This window comes from Chionomys nivalis, chromosome 13, assembly GCF_950005125.1.
Source record: "Chionomys nivalis chromosome 13, mChiNiv1.1, whole genome shotgun sequence".
NCBI lineage: Eukaryota > Metazoa > Chordata > Mammalia > Rodentia > Cricetidae > Chionomys > Chionomys nivalis.
Window position 1 is genome coordinate 25,878,537 of NC_080098.1, and position 14,238 is coordinate 25,892,774.

Below are 14,238 nucleotides of genomic sequence, written 5' to 3' on the forward strand. Positions count from 1 at the left end.
GTTCAGTGTTGGCTATTATGACCTGTTTGTACCATATAAAATGTTCTCTACTTTGAGATGGACAAAAGTTGAAGATAGAAGAAAGTGATGTCGCTTTGACTTACATTGGATAAAATGGCAAGAGGTCTGGGTTCACATATTAGGTGACTTTCTTCTTTTATTTGGAAATTGGGCAAGTTTTTGCTTCATTTAAAATCTCCTCCTCCTCCTCCTCTACTTCTTCTTCTTCCTCCTCCCTCCTTCCCTCCCTCCCTCCCTCCCTCCCTCCCTCCCTCCCTCCCTCCCTCCCTCCCTCCCTCCCTCGTGGGAAAGAGTTTTCAAAGGCAAGGGCCTCTATTAGTCAGCTCATTTTTTTTTTATTTTTTTAAATTTTACTTAATTTAGTTAACTAAGTTGCCCAGCCTCGCCATGCATACCATGCCTCTTGGGAGAAACTGAACTTGAGATCCTCCTGCCTCAGCTCCTTGAGTAGTTGGGGTTGCAGGCGTGTGCCAGCACACCTTTCTTGCTTTGCATTTCTACATCTCTGAAAGGAAGAGCAGAAACCTGGGCGCACTAGCTCTTGGTTATAGAGGAGACCGTAGGAAAAGGTTCCTGTCTCAGGAGAGCTTCATGTTGAATGTTCCTTAGTGTCTGATGAGGCTGTTAGTCTTTTGTGGGTTTCCATATTGTCCTATGGATAGCCAAGGAAGACCTTAGACTTTTGATGCTCCTGCTTGTACCTTCCAAGTATTGGCATTGCATGTATGCACCAACATATCCAGTTTAAGCTATGGGGATGGAAGCCAGAGCTTCATGCATGATCTCTATGGCCTCTGTTAATAGTTTTTCCTGGGTGAAAAACTATTTTCATGTGACTGGTGAGACAGTTTGTGGTCAGCTGCCTACTCAGCATTCCGGGTGTCTTTTTAGATCAGCCCTGTTATCTTCAATTTCATAAAAGCCATTTATGGTCTAACGATGCCCTGCCCAGGCACAAGGGAAGAGAATGAAGGACAATAAAGAGGGTTTTATTTTTACAAAGCAGAAAGGCAGTGACAGGCAAAATTACATGTCATCATTCCAGGAAACTCTTACAGGAGCTTCACCCACAGCACAGAAGAAACAAAGCAAGGGTTTTTTTTTCTTTTAATATTCCATATTCCATCTTCTCAGAGGAGGGCCGTCTGCCGTAACAGCATTTTTTTCAAGCTGATGCCGAACACTCCAGCAAGTGTTCATGCAGAGATACCCTTTCTCCTCACTTTCAACTTTTTCTGTACCGTTCACTGTACCCCAGAGGCACCTAACAGCTATGGAAATAACCAGAACACAAACATCTTAAGTCTCATTAAAAGCATTGCTCTCCCTAAATCAGCCAGAAACCATTCCATGACAGGAAGGGTTCATTTTGCAAGTGTTTGCACTTATTTCCATGTTACCGAGTCGATGGGAGCTTTTTTATTAAATTCAGCCTGACAGAATTGAAACAGACACCTGGCTTTCCATCCTGCTCAATTACAAAGGCAACATATTACCCCTTCTATCAAGGATGGCAGGGAGGTCCTCAGCAAAACCTTACCCAGCATCTTCTCAGGAGGAAATGCCTGTCTGCACGGGGGTTTCTCCATTCCTGATTGTAGCATTCCTTCTAAGCAGCTGCTATTGATGACATCTTTACAGTCAGCAGGAGCCCGCTGGTGATGGTTCTCTGTGGTGTGTCACCCTCTTTCCTTCTCATGGCAAACGACAACCTTCTAGACCCTGACAGCTTGACTGTGCTTTTCACTGTGCAAATGGGAGGAGACTGGAGCGTGGAAAGGCAGGAGTGGTCTCTACTGTGAACCAATTTATGTGACAGACCTCCCCATATAACTAGTCTCATATGACAGTGGCCTCCTCACCCCTACCCCCACTGCAGCCTCACCTAGCCCAGTGCTAGTGTCTCCTGGAAGACTGTAGGAGAGACCATTGGTAGGGAGGAGAGGTGTGAGATTCGGCAGGTGGCCTGCAACCTTCAGGGATACCCATCATCAGTGGCTCCTGGGCAGCTACGGGATTAAAGACGCCATCTTGATTGTCCTGAGCCCAATCACTAAGCCTTTTTTGCTTCCTCCACAGTCAGTGACTAGATGGGAGCCGCCCAGCTTTGGGCAGTGGAGACAGACCCTCAAAGAGCCGTAGTTGATTCTGTGTGGCTGCAGTACCCTGCCTGCCAGAGTGGGGACAGCCAGGCTCTGGAGGAGCAGTGTCTTGTCAGGTTACAGACCCTACCCAGTACTACACTCTCCTTCCTCAGTCCCTCCAGCACCATGGAATCTAAATATGTGAAAGAAAGCCATCATTATTTGACCGTGATTTAATTCACATTTCAGTACATTTAGATAGGCTTTTCCTAATTCCAGGAGATGTTAGTAAAGCACTCGCTTCATTATATCACAATACAATGACATATGTATGTGGTTGTCATAATGAAGCCCATTACTTTGTGTACTAACTTTAAAAGATAATAAGACAATAGAAAAGACTCCTGTTTCCACTGAAGTAGGAAGGGAAAGAAATGATTTTCCCCTTGGCGACAGGAAGCAGCCCTGCTCTTTCCATGTCTCGCGATGCACTTTGTCACGGTAAGTTTCCGAAATGTACGTGCTTTGTCTTTGAGTTCCCCTTACACAGTTTGCCATCTGACCTGGTTCTCACATTTCTCCTGCTTTTTGTGTGTCGTGCTATTTCCTTTTTTTTTTTTTTAATTTCAAAGAGACTTCAAGATTCTCGATATCAAGGTCTTTTGAGCAGAGCTATAGGGCCACAAACAGGGAAAAGATAAAGCTTCCAAGGGAAAAATGGACCTGTAAAAAAGTATATATATATATATATATATATATATATATATATATATATATATTCTCTGTTTCCCCCCAACCTGGGGATGCAGTGTGCTCTCAGAGTGGCTATTCTTGTCATGAAATACAGCAGCAGTAGGAAGCGAGACCTTCTCCCTGCGAAGCACAGCCCAGCAGCGGTCGCAGGGCACAGAGAGAGCAGTCTCTCTGCAGAGGGTCCATGAAGGTTCTAGAGGAAAAAAAAATCAACAGTGATGCAAAGCCATTGGATTTAAAGCATCATTTTGTCTACAAAGCATTTATTTGAGTTCTGACCATATAGAAAGGCAACCTCAAAGATCAGAGGGATTGCAGAACAAGGAGGGTAGAGGTCCCAGGACATGAGAGACCAGAGAAAAAATACAAAGCACTTTTTCCTGCTAGGGTTTATTCTTTATTTGCTGTCAAGACTTTGAAAAATGATTTATTAGGGAAAACATACTATAGACTCTAGAAATACATTAATTTTAAAAAGCAAGATGAAGTCTATTAAGTAGTACCCTTTTCTCTTCACTTCTACCAGCACGTTTTTCAGACCAAGGTTTTTTAAAGATTTATTTTATTATCTTTGATGTGTATACGTGGGCAGCGATGGTGGTCATGTGCGCACATGAATGCAGGTGCCCACACAGACTGAGGCATTGAAATCACCCACCCACCCCCGGAACTGCAGTTATGAGAGGTTGTGAGTTGCCTGATGGAACTGGGAACCGAACTTGGGTTCCCCGCAACAGCAGCACTCTTTTCTAATTGTTGAGCCCTCTCTCTGTTCCTGGACCAAGGGTTTTAAACAATGTTTGACCTTCTGATTTTGAACACGATGGTCTCCTTATCCAGTCTTTGAGCATGTACTCTGGGCCCTGTGACCTCATCTGTTTGAGATTTGGGTCCCCAATGAACTCTTGATTGAGCATGCATCCAGGAAGGATTAGTTGCACTTCTCTGGGGCTAGCAAGCTAAACCCATGGTAGAAGGGGAGTGAGTGCTTCTTCAGAGTCAGTTTTATTTATGGAACCACCTGTCACTTGGCCAGCCTGGAGAGAGACAGAGATGGTTACTCTAATGGCCAGGATATGATGAAGGGCTTTACTGTTCTGTATGACTCCTGTCTCTGTCACTGTCGTAGCTTGCTTGTAGTAGCTCGGTCAATTTTGGTTCTGTGGGCACTAAAGCTGCTGGTGTTCCCTGTTCCAGGACTTCTCCGGTGTTAGACTGATGTCACACGGCTGCGTGACAGGGTTTTGTTTGTTTGGGTTTTTCTTATAAAATCTTTTGTGTTTCTCTGCTCCTGACTGTGACCTCCTTGCCTGTCAACCGTGCTGCACAGGCGCCATTTATGAGTAATAGAGATTGTCCCCCGTTTCAGCAATGTGCTGTGCTGACTTGACAAAGATGTCGTTTCAATGATCCGACTTTGCAGAGTTTTTCAAAGCACATTCGCAATCCAGTCTGCACTCCTACTTTTAAAAGAGAAAAAAGAAAGCCTATTAGGTCTCATTAGCATCATTCTGAGGCCCACGCCATTAGATAGATCCTATGCTGTACTATGCCACACTAAGCTTAGCTGTGAGACTGTAGCACGGTGAGAACCTGCTACGTAGAAATCTTTACTAAGGAGATTTAGTGCTGCCACCCTGCTCTTTGTGTCCACCAGAGGACAATTCTCAACCATATCCCCCGTGAGATTGTAAGGAAGTATAAAAAGAAAGCAGAAGCTATAACACAGCTATGTTATTAGAAAATGGAAATGTCAGTTTGGAAATATACTTGTGCTGGTCTGTTTTTGCAGTTGCTGTCATTGTGGCAAAATGCCTAGGCTGAGACACACAAAGGAGGAAGCTCTGGTTTGGGCGCAGAGTTTGAGAGGTTTCAGTACAGGGAAGAGCAGCATGGTCGGGAGTGGATGGTAGATCGGAGCTGCAGAGCTGCTCAGCTCACAGAAACTGTATGAAGCACAGAGCCATTGAAGGATTGGGGATGAGATAAACCATCTGGAGGCACACCCCAGTGACTCATTTTCTTCAACTAGGCCCCACTCCCAAAGTCTCCACCTTCTCTCAGTAATGCCATCAACTTATGAGTCTGCCGAGAAATCAGTCCATTGATTAAGAAACACCTTGTGATCCTACTCATTTCCCAAAAGCTCTAAAAGCTGGCAGCCACACATCCTACCCCTTAGAGGATAACTCCAACTCATCCCTTAGCAACGCTGTGTGTCTCCAATCCTTGGCGTGTTGGTGTGTGCCCCCTGGGAGAGTTATGAATGAGGCCCCACACAAAATCACAAGTTGGCTTGAAACTTCATGACTCTTTTAAAAGATGTATTTACTTTTGGCTGGTGTATAGGGGTGTTTTGTGTATGTGTATCTCTGTGCTCCGTGTGCCCACAATGCCCTGGGAGGCCAGGAGAGAGGGTAAGATCCTCTAGAGCAGGAGTTACAGATAGCTGTGAGCCATCTTGTAGGTGGCTGGGAATCTAGTCCCAGTCTTCTGGAAGTAGAACCAATGCTCTTAACCCCTGAGCCATCTCTCTAGACCATCGTGGCATTTTTTAAATGAAGCCTTTATTAATAACTCCTTGTGCCGATCTCATGTGTGAACTTTGCAGGCAACAACATCCGTGTCTGTCACAGTGTGCTAAGGCTAGGCGTGCCTCCCAGTCTAAGGGAGTAAGTCTGACAATGGACTCACCGTTCCTTCTCCATCCTGTATTTTCCAGGTACAGAGGCAAAACGTACAGGGCTGTGGTCAAGATCGTTCGGACGTCAGACCAAGTATCGAATTTCTGCCGGCGAGTTTGTGCCAAGCTGGAGTGCTGTCCAAATTTATTTAGTCCCGTGCTGATCTCCGAAAACTGCCCAGAGAACTGTTCCATTCACACCAAAACCAAATACAGTGAGTACAAAGGAAGGGAGTGACACCCGGATGCTTGAGCTTTGCCCAGTCACATGGGAGCTTTGCCCGGTCACACTGGAGCTTTGCTGGGTGACACCGGAGCTTTGCCGTGTCACACCGGAGCTTTGCCGTGTCACACAGGGGCTTTGTCATGTCACACTGGGGCTTTGCCGGGTCACACCGGAGCTTTGCCGGGTCACACTGGGGCTTTGTTGTTGTTGTTTTTGTTTTTAACTCTTTGCATAGTTTTTCATATGAAAAACTGGAGAACTCTTTTAAGATATTCTGTGCAGGTCCATGTATGTTTTTAGCCTGACATAGAAAGGGGTGGACTGGTTCAAACCAGGGTGGTCATTAAAGAAGGTTTGGGGATGGAGAAGTGAGAATTTCAGAGGACCAGCTGAAGCCTAAGGCATGTGGGTTAGGGCATGACCAGTTATTACTCTGATTCGCTTCTTGTCCTTACACCCAGGATTTGTAATACTACTTCTTTTAGATTTTGTTTGATTGTTTGTTTTGTTTCTGAGACATGGTCTCTCATTCTGTAACCCAGGATAGCCTTAAATGTTACTCAGTAATTTAGGCTGCCTCACACTCTCAGCTCCTCCTTTTTATCCTGCCCATTTGTGTTGGAATCAAGATATAAGCCACCGTTCTGGCTAATGGTTCCTTCACCCCGTGGCAGGAAAGTGTCTCTGGGCAGTTTTCTTACTGTCCTGACCTTGTCGGTTTCTTCTCTGCTTGGAGACTTCCCCAGGACTCTCTCAGGCATATCGCTGGAGAATTCAGAAACCATATCCCTTCCTTCCCAGCTGCCTTGGCTTCCCTACTACTACGCAGGACTCTGAGTTGGCCCCACGTTCCCAACGTGTAGCGCTTGTCATTGCCAACCCCCCAACACATTGAGAGGCCTCTGTCTTAGATTGACAGCTTCCCTCAGCCCTTCATTTCCTCTATTCCAGGAACCTTCTTCTTCCTCTCTGGTAGGCTTTACCACTGGGTCACCTCAAGCTCTGAAAATTCCAGCTTCTGAGCTTGCTATTCCCTCCTTAGTTCTCTCTGGGCCTGGGTTAGTGGCAGGAAAGATGGCTCGACCAACCCAAGTTCCAGCCACCTCCTGGAGTTTAAGGACCCACACGGTGTGGTCAGTGCTCTGTGAACCACAGTTACCTGCGACACATCAACTGCTTTATTGGTACCAGGGATAGAAGGATGGTTGAGATACTGTTCACAGTATGGCTCTGTTCTGTACATAGACACAGAAAGACAGACAGACAGACAGATGGACACACACACACAGACAGATGTACTTGGCAAATTAGCCTTCCACTTTCAGTCCCTCTGAAGATCAGAGGGTCATTTGTTCTCTGTATTACATCCCACAGCTTTCCACCTACATACTTGATCTAGCTGAGATGGCTCATGGCATGGAAGTCAGTCTGCATGTGCTAGACAAGCCTTCTGCCACCGAGTCGCATCCCCAGGCCTCGGTGTTTTGAGACACGGTGTCTTAGTGTCTTTTCCTTGTTGCTGTGATTGATTAAATACTGTGACAGAGGCAGCTTAAGCAGGAAAGGGTTTATTTTGGCGCATACTTCCAAGCTGCAGTCCACCAGAGCAGGGGCGTTGCCGTGACAGGAATTAGATGGTGATCATGCGATGTCTGTAATCAGAAATCTAAAGCAGGGAGGGCAGGCTAGTTCTCAGTCTCCTGCTTGCCAGCTCACTCAGAGTACAGTCCAGCATCCCAAGCAGGGAATGGCATTGCGCATGGTGAGTGAGGCTTCCCACTTCAGTGAATGAAGGCAAAATAACTCCCTACCTGCAAGGTCACAGTCTCTTCTCAGGTGTTTCTAGATTCTGTCAGGTCAACAATGTCCCTTTGTGATTTAGGCTAGCCTTGAACTTGAAAAAAAAGATGTTTTTTTGAGACAACTCCTTCTGTTGTGAACTCACACCTCCCTGCTCATTTCTGCATCACTTTATCTTTGGTCGGTGGAAGGGTTTGCTGGGTAGCAACTGCTCCTGAAAGAACTGACTTGACTGAGGACTTCAGTTGATTTGAATGTTGACTTTGCAAATCTGGTTTCCTGTAGTCCTGGGCACTGGGGAAAGGGTAAGGGGTAGGCATTGTGACCTGCAAGTGAACTGAGAGATGATTCTAGAGCTCATTTCACAAAGTTTCAAAAGGCTTAGACCCTTCAGCTTGGATATCACTGCCACTGGAAACTGAACTACGGTGGGAAAAACAAAACAAAACAAAACCAACCAACCAAACAACAACAACAACAAAAAAGAAACAGCCATTGGCTAGAATTGGGACTATCGAGGGCGGTGATCTCCCAGTGGGCTATGGCTTGATGAGGAACCGATCTTTGGTTGTACTCAGTAAGCTAATCTTCCTCCCTATAGCCTATTATTATGGAAAAAGAAAGAAGATCATTAAACCCCCAATTGGGGAAAGCAGCATTGAAAGTGGACATCCAAAACCGTCCAGGAGAAGGAAACGGCGGAAATCTATCTTTGTGCAGAAGAGACGGAGATCTTCTGCTGTGGACTTCCCAGCGGGCTCAGGGGAGGTATGCTGTCTTTAAAGGACTTCCAGAATGGGCGAGGGGGAGGGGAAGAATGAGAATGCAGGATTATGCATGCTGTGGTGTACCTGGGGAGGTTAGCAAACAACTTTTGGGAGTCTATTATCGCTTCTCCCTGTGGGATCCTGGGACCAAAGGCAGGTTTATCAGGTTATCAGGTTTCTGCAGCAAACACTTTCACCTGACCTGTTTGGTTGTTTTGGGGGATGGAAGAGATCAAGCCCAACTGTTAGAAGGCTAGGCAAGCACTCTGTCGTCAAACTACAACCTAACCCTTGCAATTTTGAGACAGGGTATCCCTGTGTAGCTGGCCTTGAACTCTATCTCTGTGTGTGTGTGTGTGTGTGTGTGTTGAGAGGTCAAACTGTCATCATTCCTCAGGACAAAGTTCACCTGAGATTTTTGTTTTGTTTTCTGTGTTGTTGTTTTTGAGGTAGGGTTTCTTACTTTTATCTGGAACTCTTATTTATTTATTTATTTATTTATTTATTTATTTATTTATTTATTTATTTATTGCTAAGATGGTTGACCAGCAAGTCCCAGGGATCCACCTGTCTCCACCCCTTCAAGGCCCAGGTTTTCCACATGACTTTCTGGGATTAAACTGAGGTCCTTGTGTTTGCATGACAAGCACTTCACCCGTTTAACCATCTCCTCAGGCCTTGGTGTTTTTTTGTTTGTTTTTGTTTTTGTTTTGTTGTTTTATTTTTGAGAGATGGTCTCAGCGTGTAGTCTCTGCTGCCCTCAAATTCACAAACCTCTGACCTCATCTTCCTGAGTCCTGGAATAGGAACCTGGAACCAGACACTCTCCTTCAGCCCCTTATGTACTGAGAACCAATTGCACATGTTCAACTACTGGTTAGGAAAAGGCTGTATCAGGAGATTCTTCAAGGCTCTCTTTTAAGGCCTCCAGGGACAAACCTTGCCCAGAGCTTCGTTCTGGAAGGAAAGCCAAGTGGCATGAGGGCCTGGCAGTGTGACTGTCAGGGAGAGTCCCTGTCAACCTGCCCCCACTAACCACATCCCTCCCTCTCAGGAAAGCGAGGAGGAGGATGCAGACGCCCTGGAGGACGACACCGCGAGCGAGGAAACTGGTTCCGAGGTCCGAGACGATCAGACGGACACCTCCTCAGCAGAGGTGCCCTCTGCCCGGCCCCGGAGGGCTGTGACCCTGCGGAGCAGTTCAGAAGCTGTGAAGCGGCCTCCAGTGGAGCGGGCACGAAGGGTCCGCCCAGTGCCAACCACTACGCCTGCTGACGAAGGAGACAAGGGCCCTCCTGCTAGGCCCGAGGAGCCAGAGGTAAGCTCAGAGAATGGAGGGTCCCTGGCTCGTCTTTAAGAACATGGAGTAGGGTTCAGGGTGTGGCTCAAGAAAAACGCTAAGATGTCAGAAATGACTGTAGCTGCTCTGTGTGTGTGTGTGTGTGTGTGTGTGTGTGTGTGTGTGTGTCTCGGACTTTGGTTCCCAAGTCCGAGAACCAAAGGATGATTTTACCTCTTGGTACAGAGGCTGAGGAAGCACCAGCAAGATGTTGCTGGAATAGTGGCTTTAGTTTCTCGGCAGCTTGAACCCTCCAGACCTTCCAGTCATGCAGATGAAGAGCTTGCCATCTCTACATCTCCCATTTCTACACTTGAATCCTGCATCAGTCTCTCCTCCATGGGACACCTCTCTAACACCTTAATGTGTTAAATCAGCATACTTGACCCCGCCCCCAACCCTATAGGTGGTCTGTGGACAGCTGCAAAGGTCCTAGGCACCATCTTAATGAAGGCAAACGGTGTATGGTGTATTGCATGGGTCTGGCTGCACTCCTCAGAATCTATCTGTATTGTAATCGGTGATGCTTCATTAGTAGCCAGGCCCTGCATTTTCTGAACTAGGTGTTCATAGGTGTGCTTAGAGGTCAGGGGTCAACCTCAGATGTCATTTCTTAGGAGCCATCCCCTCTTCACTCTGTTTCTTCTCTTATTTTTTAATTTTCGAAACAGTATTTCATCCCTAGAGCTTAGCAGCTAAGGCTGGTTGGCCAGCAGGTCTCAGAATCCACCTGTCTCCACTTCCCAACACCACCAGTTTGTCTGTTTGTTTGTTTGTTTGTTTGAATGTGTGATCTGGGTATTGAACTCAGGTCCTTATGCTTCCATGGCAAGCATTTTGCCGGTGTCTCCCAGCCCTGCTGTACCTTTTGTTGTTATAGTTTTGAACCTTTGAAGAGACCTAGGTCGTGGCAGGTAGAGAAATCACCAGAGACAGAAACTCCATAGAGACTGAGCCCTGGGACTGTCTGTGTGTCCTAGGATACCAAGAGAAGTAGGCGATCTGGTCCCACAATGTGGCTGAGGCAGACAGGGTATTAGAAAGATGAAGCTGGCCCTGCAGTGTGCAGTGACAGTCCCCTGCCCCATTCCCTGCAGGAAACAAAGCAGGAGGAGGAGGAAAGACTGATCCTCGAGAGCAATCCACTGGAGTGGACCGTCACAGACGTGGTACGATTTATTAAGCTGACGGACTGTGCGCCCTTGGCCAAGATCTTTCAGGAGCAGGTACAGTGACTTACTGCGTCATCAGTATGTTTCCGGACCCCAGGTCTCGTCTCTCTGTGTCTGTATGTTTGTACATAAGTGTATGTGTGTTCACGTGCGTACACTTACATGCACTTGTGTGCGTACATATATGTGCATATGGCTGTGAAGCCCAGAGGATGCCACAGGGTGTCATTCCTCAAACGATGCCACTTTTTTGAGACAAGTTCACTCACTGGCCTGGAATTCACTTAGTAGTCTAGGCTGACTGGTCAGGGAGCCTCAGAGATCCACTTGTATCTGCCCCCCAAGTGGTGGGATTGCAAGCATATATCAGGATACCTAGTTTTGCAAAAGTGAATACTGGGAATCGGGTCCTTATACTCACTATGCAACCACTGTACTGACTGAGCTGTCTTCCGAGCCCAGATACTAGATCCTAAAGGAATTACCTATCCTATCTGGTTTCTTCATGACTTACCAGGTAGGAGGAATGTCTCAGGTGCCCTTCATCTGCATGCAGTGGGCTCATCTGTGAGATGCTGAGCATCCGTGGTGCTTGTCGTGAGAATCTGGTTTCTGGTTCTTAATTGTCTCACATGGATGAGGGTTTTCTGACCGAGATATAAGTGGTACTGCCAGGTAAGGAGAGAACCTCTAGGCTCCACCCTCATCCACAGCTGTAGCCTACTCTCTTGTGCCAGCTTCTGTCATGCTGTTGCTGTGATAAAACGCTGACCAAAAGCAACCTGGAGCAGAAAGAGTTTATTTCATCTTACAGCTTAAGGTATTTCATGAAGGATTGTTGGGAAAGGAGCTGGAGGTGGGAACCGAAGCAGAGACTTGGTGGGACTTGCTTGCTGGTTTGTTTATCATGTAAAGCTCAGGGAACTTTCTTCCTTTTTTTTTTTTTTGTTTGTTTGTTTGTTTGTTTTGTTTTTCGAGACAGGGTTTCTCTGTGGTTTTGGAGCCTGTCCTGTAACTAGCTCTTGTAGACCAGGCTGGTCTCGAACTCACAGAGATCCGCCTGCCTCTGCCTCCCAAGTGCTGGGATTAAAGGCGTGCGCCACCACTGCCCGGCTTCAGGGAACTTTCTTATACTACCCAGGGCTACCTGCTAGTGGGCTAGGCACCCCTCTATCAATAATTAATCAAAAAAATGCCCCAAAGAGTTACCTTCAGGTCAGCATGATGGTGACATTTTCTCAACTGAGGCTCCCTCTTCCCAAATGACATTAGCTTATGTTAAATTGACAAAAACAAAACAAAAAACCCCAAAAATCTAACCAGTACCGCCTTACAGAGTAAATATGTCTTTTAAGTATTATGTAAATACTGTTTTCCATATAGCTGATTAAAGGTATGCCTATAGAGTCTGTTTTTAGATTAACAAGACAATAATTAGGGAAGATAAATTTTAAACATTAAGTCAGAAAAAAGAGGTTTGGTTTTCCAGACACATGAGGAATTTTCTATCTAATATGTTATGAAAAGCAAATTAGTGAACATCCTAATCCACCGTCTCCCACTCCCAAGAGAAGTTCTTGGTATCCAGGTTCTCTTGCCTGGAATATCTATGAGACACAGTGATTCATCTCCTTCATTCTGGAAACTTCTGCAGACTCCAGAGAAGGTCATGTGGAAGGCATGAACAGGAACAGAGAGGAGGTCCAGTTCTTGGCTTTCTGGCATTCACAGCTCTTAAGCTCTGGGTACAAACAGGGAGGCAGACAAGGAGACGTCTAAACAATGAGGACAATGACCTGTTCCCTTCATTGCAACAAACAGACAAGACAGAGAACATGTCCAACAGTAGCCTAACTGATACAGGGCTTATTGATAAAACTACATTTCCGTCTTAGAAACAAACACAAGGCAATATTTAGAAAACCCGCGTCTAGTACTGCCTGGGGCAGCATTTTCCCCAATTGGTTCTTAGTCATAGTGATACTGCCAAACATTGGCAAAACCCAAGCAGAAACTCACTGTATTCAAGTTCTTGACAAATTCTATCTATATAGGTTTAATACTGTGTATATGTTGGCCAATTGTATATTCGACATACACTGACCAAACACCTGCTACATGCCTTATAATGTCCAAAACATGACAATGAAGTGTGGCATTCATAAAATCTCATTGTATTTTGGTATAGGCTTCAACATTCGTTTTCACTTTAGAAACATGATTCTGTTGTGAGCAGAATAAAGGATAGATTTTTTTCACTTTCTAGATTCTAAGTTAGGTGGGAACTCAAGACTATCTGTAGCATGAGTGGTTACCTCTGTTGGTACCTTGTGCAAATTTTCAGTAGGAAGCTGGCTCGTGGGGAGGGATTAGCCAAAGCGCTCTTTAAAGTCCTTCTTTATATCCCACGGCTACGCCCAGTTTCCAACAATTTTTATTAGATGATCCAACCAGTATCTCAAAATGTTTCAAGGAAAGGAACAATTGGCACATCCCCATGGTAGATTCAGAGTGGGCACAGGCCTCCTCCACCCACCTCCTCTGTCATCAGCTAAAAGCTTTGTCCTTGATTTAGACGTTAGGTGGGCTTTAATGGATGAGTCTTGTTCCCAATTAATTTTGCATTTCACATTAGGGATTTTCAACTGGTAAAAAAAAAGAAGCGTTGCCTGCTGGGCTGTCTAAAGTGTGTGGACACTTGAGTCCTTTCTGGCCCATTAGACTTTTAATGACTTATTTTTACTAATTTGTTCTATCATCATTTTGTGAAAATAATGGTGCTCTGATTGGGTGAGGCCCCCAGCATTTTCTGAGCTGTCAGATGAACTAGGTGCCTGCAGATTACTCACCGGCCTGCACAGGAGATCACAGCGTACAGAATGATAATAGCTGTGTGCATTCACGCCTAGAGACGTTAGGAATTCAGAGATGGTTCTAATCACCAAGAGCGATTGCAGGCATTACACAGTCCCCATTACCAGCAGATGGACCTTTTATTTCTGAAATGTTGTGGCAGTCTCTTAGTAAAATCTATTCTTTGTAATTTCATGCTGCAAATCTGAACATTATACAGTGAAAGTCCATGCATCTGTAATGTGTTTTTAAACACACAGCCCTGAATAGCATGATCTATGTGCTCATCCATGGCCAATCAGTCTGCTCACAAGAGAAGCAGGCTGCCCGAGTGAGTCGTTTATTTTGTAAAATTGACAACTTTAGTCGTCTTCTTCTTCTTCATTTCCATTGGCCCCCCCGTTCTTTTCCATTTCCCTTCCAATTTAAAGGAGAGAAGTTTACCCTTTTTCAGTCCGTGGTCATGTGTGTCTGCTCTCCTGAGCTCCTGTGGCAGTGTCTTCACGGAGCACCATGGTAAAGCAGAATTGTACGCTTAAT

At 45.7% G+C, this 14,238-nt stretch overlaps 1 protein-coding gene across 1 annotated transcript in view; it reads left to right on the forward strand.

Moving 5' to 3' along the window:
* Sfmbt2 (Scm like with four mbt domains 2) overlaps positions 1-14,238 on the forward strand; it is a 181,748-nt gene that overhangs the window by 156,405 nt on the left and 11,105 nt on the right. Inside the window, exons 17-20 of the mRNA XM_057787878.1 lie at positions 5,581-5,756; positions 8,169-8,335; positions 9,389-9,652; positions 10,771-10,899. Coding sequence (XP_057643861.1) covers positions 5,581-5,756; positions 8,169-8,335; positions 9,389-9,652; positions 10,771-10,899 — 736 coding nt within the window. The remainder of the gene's footprint in view (positions 1-5,580; positions 5,757-8,168; positions 8,336-9,388; positions 9,653-10,770; positions 10,900-14,238) is intronic.